The 18,920-nt window shown below is 37.4% G+C and overlaps 1 protein-coding gene across 1 annotated transcript in view; it reads left to right on the forward strand.

Annotated features, from left to right (window-relative positions):
- Positions 1-18,920, forward strand: part of LOC150078036 (uncharacterized) — a 321,641-nt gene that overhangs the window by 227,199 nt on the left and 75,522 nt on the right. The window contains exon 15 of the mRNA XM_090384437.1: positions 9,631-9,703. Coding sequence (XP_090240563.1) covers positions 9,631-9,703 — 73 coding nt within the window. The remainder of the gene's footprint in view (positions 1-9,630; positions 9,704-18,920) is intronic.

Consider the following 18,920-nt stretch of genomic DNA (forward strand, 5'->3'; position numbering starts at 1 on the left):
CACACAAATAAGTAACCACATAGGGGTGGGAGATGTACAGGCAGCCAGGGAAACAGATTAGTTGAAAAATATCAGTAAGCTAGTAGCAAGGGGAGGCAATGTAGAATGAATGAAAGACAGAATGAATAGGATGGGAACTGAGTGAACTAGGAATTACGATAAAAGGGAATAAATGGCAGTTTTGGTGAAAGAAAGAGTGACCTATCATGAGGGAAAGAGAGAGTGAATGGGAATGAGCGGAAGAGCAAATGTAATTGGCTGAAAGAATATAAAGTTAAAAATAACTTATATTACTTTATATATACTAACAAACATTTACTAACACAAACACTATCACTGCATTCTCCCCTGGCCTGCAAAAAACTTGCAGCTAGGCCTGCGCCACAAATGAAGAATAACAGTAATTTGAGGTGCCCAGAGAGTGCAGTGCAGAAAGCAAGAGTCTAGCAAATGAAATGAAAGCCAGAAGTAAGTGTGCAAGAAAAAGAGCACAAACGATAAATGCTACAGTTAAGTACACACTAACCCTAGTCTTAATTAGTATTTAAATTTACATTACACATCATTGCATTCACCCCCCCCCCCCCGTGTGTAAGAAAAAGATGAATGGTTGAAAAGAAAAAAAGAGAGAAAAAAAGAAAAAAAAAATAGAATGCAAGTAGAGTGACAATGCAGATTATGAATGAAGTAAATGTGTGTCTCCCACCCCTTCGCCTGGTGGGCTCCCCACTGCCAGCTAACATGCCCCAACTCCAGAGCAAGATGGGCAGTTTGACCTTCCTACTGGATTTGACACTACATGGACATGACAGTCATCACCGACGAAGACATACTGTGGCCTTGCTGCCGACACGCATTGGCAACCTGAACTGGGTACTCTAACCCGGTTCCCTCCTTTAAAACCCCATCCCCAGGCAGGGAGGGAGGAGATGGCTCTCTGTCTTCTCCCTTCCCTGCCTCTCCCCATACTTTGCCTGGTGGGGCTCGTCTTCACCGACCAAAGAGATCAGTGGAGACGAGCCTACTCTAAGGATGCCTACTCTAATGTCCCCATCCTTCTGTTTTCCTCCCAGTCTTCAGTCTACCCCCCTCATTAAACCGACCGAGTACACCCCCTAACAATGTCGCCAAATTCTAATCAACGTTTAAATTCTACCGCTTTCTTGTAAATCTCTTTCAGCCAAATTCTAGTGTACACCCCTTTTTATATATTTATATATATATATATATATATATATACACACACACTGGTTTTCAAAGAAAGTGCATGACCCCTTAAAATTGTAATTGTTGTCCGAATAACGTAAGTATATGGCAATATTTCTTACAGATTGCATCAGATAAGATTGACACGCGTAGGTGTTGAGGTAATATTGCATTAGCTGTTACTTTCAGCTATATAAGCACGCTCTGCAAGAGTTGCAGTCTTTCCTTGCTTGTGTAAGGATGGCGAGTTACATGAATAGGTGCATTATAGCCACAGCAGCTTATGCGCCGTTAAACTCCCATAACACACACACACACACACACATGCACGAGTTACATGCAACTGATGCCACAGAGAAAGAGAGCTATTGTTGCTTTACGTGATGAAGGATGTTCTTCGTCATATTGCTTACAGAGTGTCTTGTAATCAGTCAACAGTGAATAGATTTTTTTTCCAAACTCAAGATTACTGGTTCTGGTGATAGGAAAAAAGGAACCGGATGCAAACGAGTCTCTATGCCAAAATAGGACCGCACTTTATGCCTTAAAAACCATAAAGCTGCTTCATCTCAGCTGAAAAGAGAATGGAAAAACATACATGAGTGATAGCAAGTGCAGTAACAGTCAGAAGACGACTCTTCAAAAATGGACTTGTAGCTCGATGTCCTAAGAAGAAGCCCCTCCTCACACAAAAAAATGAAAAAGATCTGATTAATTTGGTGTAAGAAGCCCGTCAAATGGACCCCCGAGCAGTGGAGATCACTTATTTTCTCAGATGAGTAGAAATTCAACCTGCATGGCTCTGATGGGAGACAGCATGGACAATGGTATTCTTCACCATAGACATGGTGAAGAATACCATTCAGACTGTATGGTGTCTACAGTGAAATTCCCTACCAGCCAAATGATATAGGAGTGCATTTTGTATCACTGAGTAAGTCACCCGCAGTTTTAAAAAAGGTTCCATAAATGCCAATGGATACTTGGCTATATTGGAAGGCAAATTGCTGCCAACCATTAGAGACCATTTCAACCTGCCAAGTAACTGCATCTTTCAGGATGACTCTGCTCCTTGTCATCGGGCGAAAAGTGTAAGCTAAAGTAACTACAGTACTTCTGTAGTTACTTTAGCTTCATTTCTGCATTAGAGGTTCGACAGTAATGTGTTTACATTTGTTACAGGTAAAAAAAATGGTTTGAAGAACAGTCCATTACAACTGTTAGTTGGCCAGGAAACAGCCGGGACCTGAATCCTATAGAGAACTGTTGGCATCGTGTGGAATCTGCAGTTGCCAGAAAGAAACCAAAGACCCTTCGTGAACTTCATAATTCGTGTTTGGAACCACAAACTGATAGTTTGTGGTTCAGAAATTGATCTTGTGAATGCCTCGACGGTGTGCTGCTGTCATCAGGGCCAGAGGCAGTTCAACTAAATATTAGTTTGCACCTGGTGAACTTTTCATTTTGTTTTCCATTTAAAATGATAAACTGAAACAAATTGAGGGCTTCTGTAACATTTCAGCCATAATTGTCGTGTTTACCAAAACTGTTGTATAAAGGTTGCAAATGCTCACTTTGGAATATTTTGAGAGCACCTGTCAAATATTACTTAGCTTTGCCTTAACTATTAATAAATATCTTTTGTTTATATTTCTATTTGTGATGCCAGTCATTAATGTAACATATCATCTGAAAAAAGGGTTAGAAATGTGAAATTCCTAGGTGATGCACTTTCTTTGAACACCAGTGTATATATATATATATATATAGGCGTTGCCACTGAAATCCTTGGAAATTAGGTGGTGGAGCCTGCCAGAGTACTTAAATAATCTATTGGGTGCCTGACTTGCCTCCTCGTGACAAATGTGGGCAACAGTGGGTCCCAATAGGGGCCCCAACGGCTAAATGGTCAGAGAAACAACTGAAAATAAGGCTACACAACAGAATTTTAAATCTCTGGTCTCCACAGAGTTCTGTGTCACTCACAAAGAATACAATGTGGAAATGGGGAGAACCCTTGGTGCCATCAGACAACTAACACACTTGCCTCTACTCTGCCAGATAGTGACTGGATGGAGTCTGAGTAGTGTGTATGGGGGGGGCACATTGTCGGGGCCATATGAAGCTGGGTACATTCTTGCCATGGTTACATCATATCCAAAAATTTCATTACTTCCTCAAGCATGTTTTCTCCACCTTTTCTTACTACTGAATACATCATGAATTGTCGAATTAATAGAACAAACTTATCTGCAAAAAGATCTAAACATCCCAAACACTTCCTCATTCATTTCACAAATATGCCTGGTCTCAGTTATAATCTGAATGATGTCCATTACAACTTACCCCATGTATTTTTTCTGACAGAATTCCAGTTATTGGTTGATTCACCCACTGCTCATTTCAGTTGCCCAAATTATTCACTGTATGATTCCTTTTGCTTCAAAGGTGGTACTTGTGCATATATCCATTCTGATATTCCCTGTCAGAGAATATCAGTAATTTGGAATCTCCTCTTTTTGATCTCTCTGGATTAAAATCTCTCTACCACATTCTATCAAATTCATCTGTTGCCTTTATCAATCTTACAACTCCACTAATCACTTGGAAATTTTTGACTTCCTCTCTTTGAAACTTGACTTTCTCCAGTACAACTATCCGAACAGTGTGGTAATTTTCCTTGGTTAATTTCATTTTCACAACTCAAGCTGGCTTCCATTTTCTAGTCACAAGGATCCAACTGGTCACAATGCTCAGGCTTTTGCAATTACTAATGACCCCGCAGAGACTGCTCATTTGCCTAACAGAATACGACACAGTTTTAGCTACACAGCCAACACACTTGATCTTTTTCTTACAAACAACCCTTCTAAGTACACGGTCGAGGTGAGTGGTCTTCTATGGGCCTCAGATCACAACTTGATGATGGTCTTTTCTCCAATGGAGACTTTGTTTGTTTGCCAGCGATTTTCAACCACTTGTTTGGCATTACAAGGATGCAGAATCAGATTATCTGCAAGATTTCGATTCTTCTTTTCCTTGGCCAGATTGATGTTTTTAATTTTCTGATGGCAACATATGCTCCGATCATGTGAGTGAAATTATTCTTGTAGGGATGAAACCCTTTATTCCACACTCCACTTTACAATCTCATCCTTTATCTAAACTTTGGTTTTCCAATAAATGTGCGAAGACTATTCAAGATATGTTGCATATCACAATTCACTTATATCCAAATCTGCAGGTTCATTTTCTACCTACAATAAAACTTGTTACTACAATAAAGCAGTTATTAATCAGTCCAAGTTAGATTTCGAACAGGCTAAGGATAGAAAACTTGCTTCTTGTCCAAATGGTAGTTGAGCATTCTGGTTTCTTTTCAGAGCTATTGGCTGCAATGTTTGCCCATCTCTGTCAAAACCAAATGGTTCTATTGCCACTTTGGCCAATGAAGTGGCTGACCTGCTGACAACCTATTTTTCTTCCAACTTGTATATTGATGATCTTGGTAAACCATTTCATTATCAGTACGCTGCATTCAATGCCTCCATTCAATGTCTTCTGTGTAAAGGATGTCAGAAGGATTTCGAACAATTGTGATGTGAAAGCTCCAGATCCTGATGGTATTTCTCCTCTTGTTCTCAAAACCTGTGTTCCTGAACTTACTCCTATTCTGTGTCACCTTTTTTCACTTTCTTATTCGAAAGGTGTTTTCCCGTCTGCTTGGAAATTTGCTCATATCCAACCAGTTTTTAAAATGGGTGAAAAATCCCCCCATCCAATTAATGTCCCATTGTGCTTACTTGTACTCTTTCTAAATTAATGGAGAAATCAATTAATCACCAACTCGTAAACTATCTAGAGACCTTCCATCCAATCATTGATCATCAGTATGGAGTCCATCATTGTCAATCCACTGGTGATATTCTGGTTTATATTACCCATCTATGAACAAATTCAGTGGAAAAGTTTGGTGAAACCCAAGCAGTTGCTCTTCACACTTCAATGGCTTTTGATTGTGTTTGGCATAAAGGTCTTCTAAAGAAGCTTCTATCTTATGGTTTGCCAACTGTTTTTTGTAATCGGGTATCCAGTTTTCTCTCTGACCACTCATGTGGGTGATAGTATTTGGTGCTGGTGTTCCCAAAGGTTCAGTTCTTTCTCCCACTCTTTTCCTCTTGTATATTAATGATCTTCTTCCATTGACAGGAAATCCTATCCATAGTTTTGCTGATGATAGCACATTGAATTTCATCTTACAATTTAAAAAACTTTCCCTGCACAAACAGCTTCAACTTCCTGAATGTCCACTACCAGTTCCTTAAATGCCAATCTCCGGGTAATTTTCCAGTGGGGTAAAGATAACTTAGTTGATTTTGGTTTTTGGGGCAGCGCCCAAAAACTTCCCTCAGGTTTCTAGATTCCATTTCAAAAGCAGGAGTTAGGTTAATTAATGACTCATTTCTAACAGAGTCTGTCCAATCTCTCTCATAGACATTTTGTCTGCTGCATGCCTTTTGTATAGATCTTTCCATGGATGTTGTTCTTCTAAATTGGCTTCTGTAATTTGTGCTCTCTCTCTCTCTCTCTCTCTCTCTCTCTCTCTTCCAAACCAGTCTGAACATATGCCACAGCAACCAGTCAACATCCTTTTACTGTTCAACTTCAAACTCACTGAACCAGCTTTTTCCCCTTCGTTTATTCATTGAACTTCCATTTTCTGGAATAACCTACCTTAGTGCATATTTCCTGAAAATTATAGAAAACTGCAGAAATTCAGGTGTAGTGTCAACAAGTGTCTTCTTTCATCATCTCGGCTTTCACCCATGCACGGTACTAAGTACTGTAGGTTCTAATCCCTTTTGTGTTTGTGGTTTTCATTTATAAAAAAAAAAAAATTTATCTCCATGAGTTGCCTTAATATTGCACTCTGTATATGAAACACACTACTTCACTGGGGAAGTATACTCCTTTTTTATATAAATTGTTTTCTACAAACTTAAATTTTAAATCTGTTTGGAGTCTCACTGGTGAACAGATAGGCAATCTAAGAATCCCAGCAATGCAGTGATAAGAAACATTCACAATATATGAGATGCGAGAAGGTACACAAAAATAAAATTAAGTAAAAAAAAGTGATTGGTAAGAACCAGTGCTAAAAGTGCTATAAAACATTATTTCACCAATTGTTTAACCTCACGCCATTAACAAAGGTCATAAACGTCGTTAAGATTTTTGAGCAATGAACAGAGTTTCAGAGAGCACAGAATGAATACAAAGTTTATAGTCTGCTTTTGTTATATTTTTTGAAAAGAAAAATTAGTGTTTGGCATAAAGGTCTTCTAAACAAGCTTCCATCTTATGGTTTGTCAACTGTTTTTTGCAATTGATTATCCAATTTTCTCTCTGACTGCTCACTGATGGTAGATGACTCTGTCTTCTGTACTATATAATTGTATATGCGACTGTGTTAAATTTCTGCCTTTGGGGATACTTTTATGCCTCCAGCAATAGCAAACTGATTCCAGTATTGAGCTTTTGCCCACATAGGGATGAACTGGTGAAAAGGTAAATGTTGATTGGGTTTTTTTTTTTTTTTTTGCTGATGCTATTTAAGTTTGCTTTCTTGCATCAACCAAAAAATCACACACACACACTCTTCACATATCACCTGTTCATCTCCTTTAATAGTTTGGTTAGTTCTTCCACAATGCTCTCATATGTTGCAGAGATGGGTCTTTGATGAAATGTTAATTTGCTTAATCATCATACTCGCATTCACAAGTTGCTTGTTATTATGTTACTTCAAATAAAATACAAAAGTTTTTACCATATTAGCAAAACAGAAACCCTCCCCCCCCCCATGCAGAGGAATAGTTCAATATTATTACAGTATTAGAAAAGAAAATTCAAAATGGCTTTCTTCTGTAATGGCATCTGTCATCTTCAAAATTTAGCACTCTTGAAAATTATGCATATAGTTTAGTATTATTCCCCTTGCTGGTAGTACAGTGGATATAATCACTATCTTCCCCCGTACCAGGTGAAAAATTCCCAGGTTCGAATCCCATCAGTGATGAGAGAAATTTTTATGGGCTTTTTTTTTTTTTTTTTTTTTTATTTCCACAACAGCTGAGTTAGTCTGTCTCAGACAAAGGTTTCATGGTTTTTACTCCAAGAAACTCAGATTTTTTCATCAAGCAAACAGACAGATTGACTATAGAATGTGTACAGTTTACTGGCATAATATACTATCATTTTATAGCCTTAGTTGCTTTGACACTTAACACACATGCACACAATAATGATAATAGTCTAATCTTCTTCCTGTCCGGTATTTGGCCTAATGGCCTGCTATGGTCTTTCTTTCTCTTTGTAGGGGGGGGGTCTGCCTCTGTCTCTCCTTCCCCAGGGTTTGTAGTTTAGAATCTCTTTCAGATAGCATTTGTCCTCCATTCTCTCTCTACATGCTGGATCCATCTGTTTCTGTTGATAAAATTCAGTACTGAAGTTGTTGCAGTTCTGACAGGATGCCTTGATTTCTTTTCATGTCAAGTCTGGTATAGCCTGTGGTTCTGCACAGGAAGTGAATTTCTGCACCAGTCAACCTCCTCCTATGCACTTTGCTCATTGTGCATACCTCAGAGCCTTAGATTGGGATAGTCTGGCAAGGGTGTTATGTATCTGTGTCCTTGTAATTCCTATGTAATTATTTATTTTTTGCTCAATATCTTTTTCTTTTTCATAGGACAGGTGGTATCCTAGGTATTTGAAAGTGTTAACTTGTTTGATAATATTATTGTAATGCAGATCTTTCTGCTTATTGGATCTCTTCCTTTAAATGCCATCATTTTTGACTTTGAAGTTGAAATTTCCATATTAAGTGATTTTGCTATTTTGTTTAATGAGAAGATGGTCTTCTGCAATGAGTTTCATTCTTCTATTAGAACCTGGTCATCAGCAAAAGTGTGTCTATTCTTGCTTTGTGGCTAATTTCGATGCCTGTCTTGGAGATTTCCTCCATTCAAAATAATCTAATATCATGGGTAATTCAATTTATGTATTCTTGGCAAGTTCAGGCGAAGTAACAGTGTAATTTAATGTAGTCACAGGATCAGGCAAAATTTTAATTTTACTTATCCCGTGACTACATTAAATTACACTGTTAGTTCGCCTGAACTTACCAAGTTTGCCAAGGCAAAATTTTAATTCGCACAATTTTGGATATATAATAAAGTAAGTATCTTTTGTACTAATTTTACTATTCAATCAAAAACTAAATAATCTAAAAAGATTGTTAGGAATCACAACATTGGAATGTTTTTATTTGATGTACAATACCTCTGATTCCTGTAATCTTTTTAGAGGTATAATTGGTGCAGTATGATTTTAGCAATCAAGTTGCCTTAAAATCTGAATTACTATTGATTAATGATTTTATATGTTGAAAATGCAGAGTAATAATGACATACAATCAAGAAATATGTAAAACAAACAGAAATTAGTGTTTGGAAATTGTTAATGAAACAAATCTGGCTCCTGTGGTTTTTTTTTTTTTGCTTTTTTAAGTCTGGCCAGTTATTTCTCTGAGGGTAATCAGCCCTTGGGAGAAATATTTAAAAAGTGCTTGATTTTTGAATGTCAAATTTATGAGATTCTACCATGTTTCACTGTTACATATAGTGTTTTTAATTAGTGTATATATATATATATATATATATATATATATATATATATATATATATATGGTTGATATTAAATCAATAGAGAGTATTCATGCTTTCTTATCACATAAGAAAGCATTCATAGATAGTGTTAATGCTTTCATATGTCATAAGTTAGAATTTTTTTGACCCATGTTTTTATGATTGAAAAATCGAATTTATTTCTTTTTTAATAACATAACATTTTCTAACATAAATCTTTAATAACATAATTATTTCATGCTGTTACCTGGCTGTTTAAGTCTGCAAAGCTGGGAAGCAGTGCCATTGTGTATTTCACCCTGATAAAATTACATAAAATATTTAATTTATGATAATATAATTCATTAAATTATGTTATGTTAAATACACAGAATTTATACAGAATTAAACACCACATACACTGGTTTTTCTCTCTCTCTCTCTCTCTCTCTCTCTCTCTCTCTCTCTCTCTCTCTCTCTCTCTCTCTCTCTCTCTCTCTCTCTCTCTCACACACACACACACACATTTCCACAGCTGGTGGAAAAGTAAGGCTGTAAGGGATGAAAGACATTAAGAGAAATTTTTTTATTTCTTATTAAAAGACATTGACACAATCAGTTGTTTTTAAAATTGATTACATCACTATAATTGACTTCATGCACCAGAATTTAAACATTAGTGATCAATTCTTGAAATGTAATGATAATTAGTTATTAATGTACTGAAATATAATTTTAGGCACTGAAATTTTTTATTACTGTGCATGAAGCTTTAGTCACAGAAGATCAAAAGTTGTCAGATGGTTGCATTGGTAAGTATCTAAGTTAAGTAAAGTGAGGTTGTTTCTTAGTAACCTCTTGTTAAATTAAATGCCATATTAATTTGTGATTTTTTTTTTTTTAATTTGGTGTATGTGAGCGATGCTGTATTATCAGCTAGAAATTTACTGTGCTCTGATATAGTAGATAAGTTGCAGGTCAGAAACCCAGTAGGAAAGAACCTGAAGCATTGTAGAGAAAGTAATGGAAAGTTTTTTTTTTTCCCTTCTTCTTTTCTATTTTATTTTAAGTTTTCTGTAGTAGTTAGTGAATCTAGCAGCAAGGATTGTCTGAAGGTTGGAAAGAGAAAAGAAAGGTGTTAACACAAAGATAAGAAGTAAAGTAAAGAAAGACAATAATGATGGAAATTTTTATTTTTTTTATTCATTTAATTTCATTTATTATTATTATTACAGTGGATTCCAGTTATTTGGGACACATTGGGACTAATGCACTTTGGCTCAATGAAGCAGCTGCCCCAATTATGCGAAGTTTCGAGTAAATAGTTAAAAATACAGTGGACTCCCACTTTACGATTCATTCACTATACAATATGTGACAAGTGCCGGTCATTGTGATCACGTTTGTGAGTTGAATTTTAATTCTCTTAAACAACGATTCTAATAAGCGAAAATAGGAGGAATATTATCCACAGGCTATAAAAGTAAAGATATATTAAGCACAAATTTGCAATTTATTACCTTACCTATTAACAGAATTAAATGATAAGTGAAAATTGGAAGAAATAGCTTAATTGATACTGTAATATGTACATGCTAATTAATTAATATTTCTGTTCACTGACATTTTTTTTTTTTTTTTTTTTTTTGGATTGTAAAATTTAAAACAATAAAAAAGATAAGCAATCAATAACAGAGAACACAGCACGCACAAATTGCAACTAACGTGATATGCCCAAGTGAGATGCCGACCGGGCTAGCCGAGTGGGTAAAGTACCTGCCCGGCAACCCAAAGGTCGTGGGTTCGATTCCCGCCTCGGGCTTGGATCAAAGTACTGCAAAAACCGTGGGAGGTGCAATATGGCTACAGAAGCCGATGCGCCAACAACTACCAAATCAAAAAAAAAAAAAACCCAAGTGAGATACAGAGTAACAAGTTTACGAAGCTTAAAAAATAGAAATGAACAGAAGATTCTGAAAATTTATTTATGTTTTTTATATGATTGAATATTTCATGGTTTCATGAAAGGGGAAACACATTTCACCATAATAATGTAAAAACCCACAAAATTCCAGCTTTCGGTATTATCAGAAATGCAATAAGATCGAGTTTAAATGCACTGAACACTGACTCAAATTAAAATAAAACCAAAGCTTTAATATAAAATAAATCTGTACAATAAAATATAAACTGAGGTTAAAAAAAAATACAATAAAATAAAAATGTAGTTACAAGCGCTAAAAATATTAAAATCACTAAAACCACTATACAACAATAGCTTTTGGCAGCAGCAGCAGCAGCTGCCTTCATCATCTGAAATGGTTACAGGTTATCCAAACAATAATATATACCTCCCAGCAGGTCCGCGATACCCCCTCACGGCACATGATCAGTATTAACTTCCCTTACATTGGAACCGGAAGTGGCTTGGGCACAAACCATTCTAAACCGTTTATCCCTTCCTAAAATAAGAGACTCAAATAACGAATGAATATGACAGCCCTTATCCCTGTTAATACTGTAGGGTCCAGATGAGCATATCCACAAGCTCTCCAGCCACTTCCGGTTCCAGAAACCACAGGCTCTATCAACAACCACCACTCCTTTGGCTGAAATACCATGCCCAGTCTCCCAAGCATGTTCATCTGTGGCTGAACCTCCATAATCGGCTATCTTGATGGCTCTGTCATGTTCACCCAAGCGATTGCATAATCTATGCTTTGTTTCTCCCACGCTCCGGGTACTCAACCTCTTATATATATAACCCCCACTGTTATCACCAGTGCCAGTGGGATCTTTGACCTTGGACACCACCGTGTGAAGTCTCCTGCCAGGAAGTTGTACACAGTGCATCTGATACGAACATAGCATATGTGCAATGGGTTTGGAGATACCCGGATAATAGGGAATGTATGCGGTAGCCCTAGGTGTGAAAACATCCCTATGACCCCTACTCATATCCTTTTAGACAACCATCAATAACACTCTGGGGATAGCCACATACCTTGAGGTTAGCCGTAACCCGTCTAACCCCATCATCTCTCTCCTCGGAGGAGGAACAATGCGACCCCATCAATGCCTTAATCACACTCTTCTTGTGGCCACCAGCCTGAGCTGATTTAAAATGTGTGTACTGGCCGTGACACATAGGTTTTCTATAAACCTTAGTTCTCAAGCATTGGCCTTCCCTGTACACATACATATCGAGGAAAGGAAGGGTCCCCTCCACCTCTGAGGTAAACTGAACATAGGGCGAACCATCATTCTTCCCCTTCTTCTATCCTTTCCTAAAGGGGAAATGAGCACTTCATTATCCTGACCCTTCCATATCACCATAAAAGTGTCATCGACATATCTCTCCCATAACCGTATCGGGGGGTGGAAGAGTACTCGTCAGCATCCTACCTTCAAACTCTTCCATAGCCAAGTTGGCTATAACTGCACTAATGGGCGAACCCATGACCACACTATGGACCTGCTGATACATAATGTTTCTAAACAACATAGTAGTATTAGACATACATAAATCTTCACAGTTCAAGGCTGTCCTATCTTTCCAGTCATCATCTCTTCCCAAAGCTACCCCCCACACACAATCCAAACCATGTTCAATGGGTATACAGCTGAACAAAGAAATAACGTCAAAGGATACCATCATATCCCCTTCTATCTCCTGAGTTCGGACAAACTGTATGAAATCACTACTGTTCTTAATGGTCAAGTCCAAATGTCCCACCATGGGGGGATATGAGCTTCACCAAAAACCTGGACAGAGCATGCAACAGAATGCCTACAAATGACACAATAGACCTTCAAGGCACCCCACCTTATGGACTTTCGGTAGCTCATATGGGCTACCGAAAGTCCATAAGGCGGGGGTGGGGGTGGCAGTCAGACGTGGTCATATACAAGGTAGAGTGCCCAGAGCGTGGGAGAAATAAAGCGTAGATTACATGATTGCCTGGATTAATATGATAGAGCCATCAAGATAACTGATTATGGAGGTTCAGCCATAACCGGACGTGCTTGGGAGACTGGACATGGTGTTTCAGCCAAAGGAGTGGTTGTTGATAGAGCCCATGGTTTCTGGAACTGGAAGTGGCTGGAGAGCTTGTGGATATGTTCGTCCGGATGCTACAGTATTAACAGAGATAAGGGCTGCTGTATTCATCCATTCTTTGAGTCTCTTATCTTAGAAGGGATGAATGGTTTAGAATGGTTTGTACCCGAGCCACTTCCGGTTCCAGTGTAAGGGAAGTTAATACTGATCATGTGCCGTGAGGGTGTTGTGGATCTGCTAGGAGGTATATATATATATATATATTGTTTGGATAACCTGTAACCATTTCAGCTGATGAAGGCAGCTGCTGCTGCCAAAAGCTATTGTTGTATAGCGGTTTTAGTGATTTTAATCTTTTTAGTGCTTTTAACTATACTTTTATTTTATTGTATTTTAATTTATTTTAACCTCAGTTTATATTTTATTGTACAGATTTATTTTATATTAAAGCTTTGGTTTTATTTTGGTTTGAGTCAGTGTTTAGTGTATTAAAATGAATCATCGAGTTCCTGACTTTGGAGGCCTTTTTAATGAAGATCAAGTTTACTACCCTTTTATAATAGATTGTACTAAAAGAAAAACCCAATAAACTGGAAACTGCAAATTGTTTTATGTTTTACGGTAGTGACCTCCAGAAATGTGCTTTAGAAAAATATCACATAGGTATTCAAAATTGATTCTTATAACTGTACATATGATAACAATGAAAAAGCGTAGTGAATTGGTTTTTTGAAATTTGATTGTATAAAGCGGCTGATTCTACTAACCAGTGATCATGTTAATTGGCACTTACTTATTTCACTTTACAATGGGCTTAAAATTGTTTCTGATAGAACCACGTGTTCCGTTCGAAGACAATTGGGGGGTTAATCTCCTGCTCCGATTAAATAGGATGTTATCTCAATTAAACGAAGAAAACCCTGGCTATTTTCTCGATTACATTCTGTACTTTAAGATTTGTCCCAAATAAACGGCTGCCTCGATTAACCTGTGTCTCAAATAACTGAAATCCACTAGATTTTATTTCATTTATATATATATATATATATATATATATATATATATTGTTATATTTTTTTATGGTAAATGGTTGAAAATTGTACTACTTTATTGTTGAAACTTGCTAATACAGACACCAGTTGGTTTAAACCAATGCAGAGTCACATGACATGGTATGACAAAAATAAATGAAGATTAATTTTTTAATAGAACAGTAGCTTAAAAAACTATTGAAGCTGTTACTGATATGTGCCACGGATGGATCAAAAGTCAGAAACACAGAAAAACCAAAAGCAACTGCTGAAGCCTGCATTGTTGCATGACAGATGGATTGAAAGTTGTTTTGAGAAGAGCCTTCCTTAACAAAACACTGATACCCTTCATTTATTTTTTTATTTCTATAGTCTGTATCAACAGTTTTCTTCTTGCTTCTCAACCTATCTTGAGTACTTACCACTAGCTTTGACAGCTTTATATAAAAAATGTGATATAGGTTGTAAAATAAATGTCTAAATATATAAACCAGTGAACATACATTCTTATTTCAATTCAAATTTGCTAACTTTTGTTCTTCTCCATTTATTTTCTCTCTCTGTAGTCTCTAAAACAACCTTCCTCCATAATTCCTCCTGAAGATTATAACCTACCAAAATTTATATCCAGTCTGATCAAATTCTGTTTTCCAAACCTAAAACCCCTCGTGGCACCCTTCTCTCCCCCAAAGGATCATCATAAAAGAAAAGTAAAATGCAGATTTTAAAATGAATGATATACACTGTTTATACTATTAACATGTTTTATGTCAAGAACAAGGTCAGTGAAACGAGGAGAAAAGGTTGACAAGGAACACACTGGCATGAGCAGGAAGGACTCGAAAGAAGCTGTTCAAGACCGGACATCGTGGAGGCAAGTTGCCCATAAAGTCACTGAAAGTTGGCTGCAACTGAACTGATGAAAACAAACAGATGTCAAGAACAATATATGCTGAACATTAAATTACCATTTATATTCGGAGTTTCTCAAAATATGTATACACATTTTCATCTTAAATATTTAATCACATATTTATACTTGAATTCAAATTTTTTTTCTTCTACCTGACATAGCTGAGTGGTCAGCTATGTCAGGTAGCTGACTATGCGATTAAATGCGATTAACATTTGTATTGATGATTTATTGGAGATCGGTATTTAAGGAATTGGCGAGGTTGCTCAAACTAGAAAGTGGAATGCAATGTACTGTCATCAGCAAAACTATAGATAAGATTTATGGTCAATGGAAGATGGTCATTAATATACAAGAGGAAAAGAGTGCAGGAAAGAACTGAACCATGGGGGACACCAGCATTAGTGGAGAAGTCAGAAAATAGAGAGCCATCTACCATCACCCTCGGTGAGTGGTCAGAGAAAAAACAGTTGGTAAACCATAAGATGGAAACTTGTTTAGAAGACCTTTATGCCAAGCATGATCGAAAGCCTTTGAAATGTCAAGAGCAACTGCTTGTGTTTCACCGAACTTTTCCATTGAATTTATCCATAAATGGGTAACATAAGCCAGAATAACAACTGAGCAGAAGGAAGGAAGGGCGGAGGTGCTATGCTGTTAATTAAGAAAAACATAAAATCAAAAGAAGTGCATCCAGTTGATATAGATGAACAATGCACTGTTGAGTCAGTTTAGTGACTCAACAGTGAGCAGAAGGAAAATCACCTTTGGAATATGAAAGTGAAAAAAAAGGCAGCAAAGAACAGGAGTAAGTTCAGGAGCACAGGTTTTGAGAACAAGTGGAGAAATACCATCAGAACCTGGGGCTTTCTTAGCATCAAGATTCATTAAAATCCTTCTGACATCCTTTTGACGGAAGACCACAGGAGGCTTGAATGGAGCGTGTTGGGAATGGTGGGAGTTATTTTACCAAGATCATTAATACATGAGTTGGAAGAAAAATGGGATGCTAGCAGATCAGCTTTATCCTTGGCTGAAATGACAACAGAACCATCTGGTTTGGACAGAGGTGGGAGCAGAGATGGGCAAAAGTTGCGGCCAATAGCTTTGGCAAGAGACCAGAATGCTTGGCTACCATTAAGGCAAGAAGTTTTCTACTCTTAGCCTGTTCAAAATCTAGTTATAACTGCTTTACAATTGTAATACCAAACAACACGAGGTTGGGAATAGCCATGGATAAAGGCTCCATTGGAAAAGATACAATCACCAAGTAGTGATCTGAGGTGCCTGAAGGACCACTCACTTCGACCGTGTACTTAGAAGGGTTGTTTGTGAGAAAAAAGATCAAGTGTGTTGGCTGCATGGTTAGGATTGTCTCTTATTCTGGTAAGTAAATGAACAATTTATGTGAGGTCTTTAGTAATTACAAAAGCCTCAGCATCTTGACTAACTGTATCCATGTTGCCGGATAACAGAAGAAGTTTAAGATGTCAACATTAAAATCACCAAGGAAAATTACCTGACTGTTAGGAAAGTTGGACTGGAGAAAGTCAAGTTGCAAAGAGAAAAAGTCAGAGTTCCAAGTGATTTGTGGAGTTTGGAGAACGGTAGAGGCAGATTTACTTAACAAGTACAGATCAATGTTGCAAAAAAAAGTCATGAATTAGGGTTAAATATGAAAGTGTCTGCAATTCTGCCCAGACACGATAGGAGGGAGTACGTGATGAGAGCCTTGACAATCAATTCGGCCCTGGAGGAAATGTGCAAGGCTCAAGGGGTAATATTTTTTTCAGCCTGGTCTGTGCTTATTAACAGGAGTGACTGCTTCTACAAGGATGGGATACACTTAAATAGAAAGGATGCAAGAATATTTATTTGCTGATGCTATCGAGGCAGTGTTAGATGGGTTAGAAAACTGCTAGCTTGGGCGGGGGGGGATTCACAGACTAAAAGGTTAAAAGTAGCCACAGGCAGAAATGTAGGTGATTCTTGTACTACTTCTATCAGAATAAGCAGCAGCATGGAGCTAGGGGTGTTGGGGGTTTCAGGGACTGATGGAAACAGGTGGGTATATGGGATATGTTAGGGTAACTAATAATAAGAATAGGTACATGTATACCAATGCTAGAAGTATAGTAAATAAATTTGATGAATTTGAAGTGTTGGTCAAGACATCAAAGGTGGATATTGTTGGGATAGCAGAGACGTGATGTCACACAGATATAAGGAATGCAGAACTGGAATTTGGAGTACAATATGTACAGAAATAATAGATAGGATAGGAAGGGCGGAGGTGCTATGCTGTTAATTAAGAAAAACATAAAATCAAAAGAAGTGCATCCAGTTGATATAGATGAACAATGCACTGTTGAGTCAGTTTAGTGTGACATAAGCACTGCGAAAGCAAAAATAAGAGTAGGAGTGTTGTAGGCCTAATGAGTACAATGAACAATTGTACAAAGAAATAGTGTGCTAGTAAATCAGAATGTCTTATAATGGGGGATTTTAACTTCCATATATAGAATGGAACTTATTGGGTTGGTCACTCGCACACTAGAAAGACTTGTTGATTTATTGGATGATTGTTTTCTGCAGCAGCATGTTCAACAGACAACCAGAGAGGGTAATACTCTTGATCTGGTTATCAGCAGTGATCATTCGTGTATTAAGAATTTACAGATAAAGGAACCATTAGGTGGCAGTGATCGCCGTGTACTGATGTGGGATTTACTTAAAGATATAATTACCATCAGGGGTAAAGGAAGTTTTTTTGCTTCTGTAAAGGTGACTACAGTGGCCCCAGACAGTTTTTAAATTCTATACAGTGGGACCAACTGATGATGTTACCAACAACAAATTCTAAGCTTTCAAGGAATTAATAGTGGAAGCTACTAAACGTTTCATACCTATTAAGAAATATTGTTCAAGGTTTAGGCCTAAATGGTTGTCAGATGAAACAATGAGACTCATGGCAGAGAAGAAAAATGCATGGGATGTGCATAAATTATCAGGCGACACAGAGGCCTATGATATATAAAATCTATTCTATAATCAAGTCACAAAGGAGGTTAGGCAGGTGAAGTCAGATTACAAGAAATCTTTGGCAAAGTATGCTAAGAAAAACAGCAAGGATTTCTTTATTTATATAAACTCTAAAAGAAAGGGAATGAATCTGATTAGTCCACTTGGTACCGATGGTTCAACTGTTGATGATTCTGCTAGGATAGCAAACAAATTGAATGAGTAGTTTTCATCTACTTTCACACATGAGGAGTGATTAAGGTTTGAAAATGCCACAAGGTTATCAAATTGTAACAGAGTGCTTAATGATTTTGTAATAACTAAGAACAAAGTGGAGGAGAAATTGTTGAAGTTAAACATAAGAAAGGCACCTGGGGGTGGATGAGATCTATCCAGTTATATTAAAGGAGGCAGCAAAGGAAGTAAGCAAACCCTTAGCCATAATTATGAGAATATCATTGGACTCGGGAGGTCCCCACGGACTGGAGATGTGCAAATGTGTCCCCGATTCACAAAGGGGGATCGAAGGGTAACACGCGTAATTACAGACCAGTTAGTTTAACTTCTGTTCTGGGTAAAATAATGGAGTCACTGGTTAAAGATGCATTGCAGGATCATCTAGACAAGACTGCCACGATAATTCAGACACAACATGGGTTTGTTAAGGGAAAGTCTTGTCTGACAAATTTGATTGGTTATTATGATGTGGTTACAAAGGAACTGGATGCAAAAAATAATTTTGATATCATATACTTGGATTTCAGGAAAGCTTTTGACACTGTTGCGCATGGAAGACTACTGTACAAATTGGAGCAGAATGGTATTAAGGGTAAGTTGCTACAATGGATAAAAGGATGGTTAAGTGCTAGAAGACAGAGGGTGGTAATCAATGGGTGCTGCTCTTTGTGGACTAATGTTATTAGTGGAATCCCACAGGGTTCTGTGTTGCGTCCACTGTTGTTTTGTATATTTATCAATGATATTGATGAAGGTATATCAGGCTT

Source organism: Mastigoproctus giganteus, chromosome 11 (assembly GCF_048544385.1).
Source record: "Mastigoproctus giganteus isolate SK-2022 chromosome 11, ASM4854438v1, whole genome shotgun sequence".
NCBI classification, from domain to species: Eukaryota; Metazoa; Arthropoda; class Arachnida; order Uropygi; family Thelyphonidae; genus Mastigoproctus; species Mastigoproctus giganteus.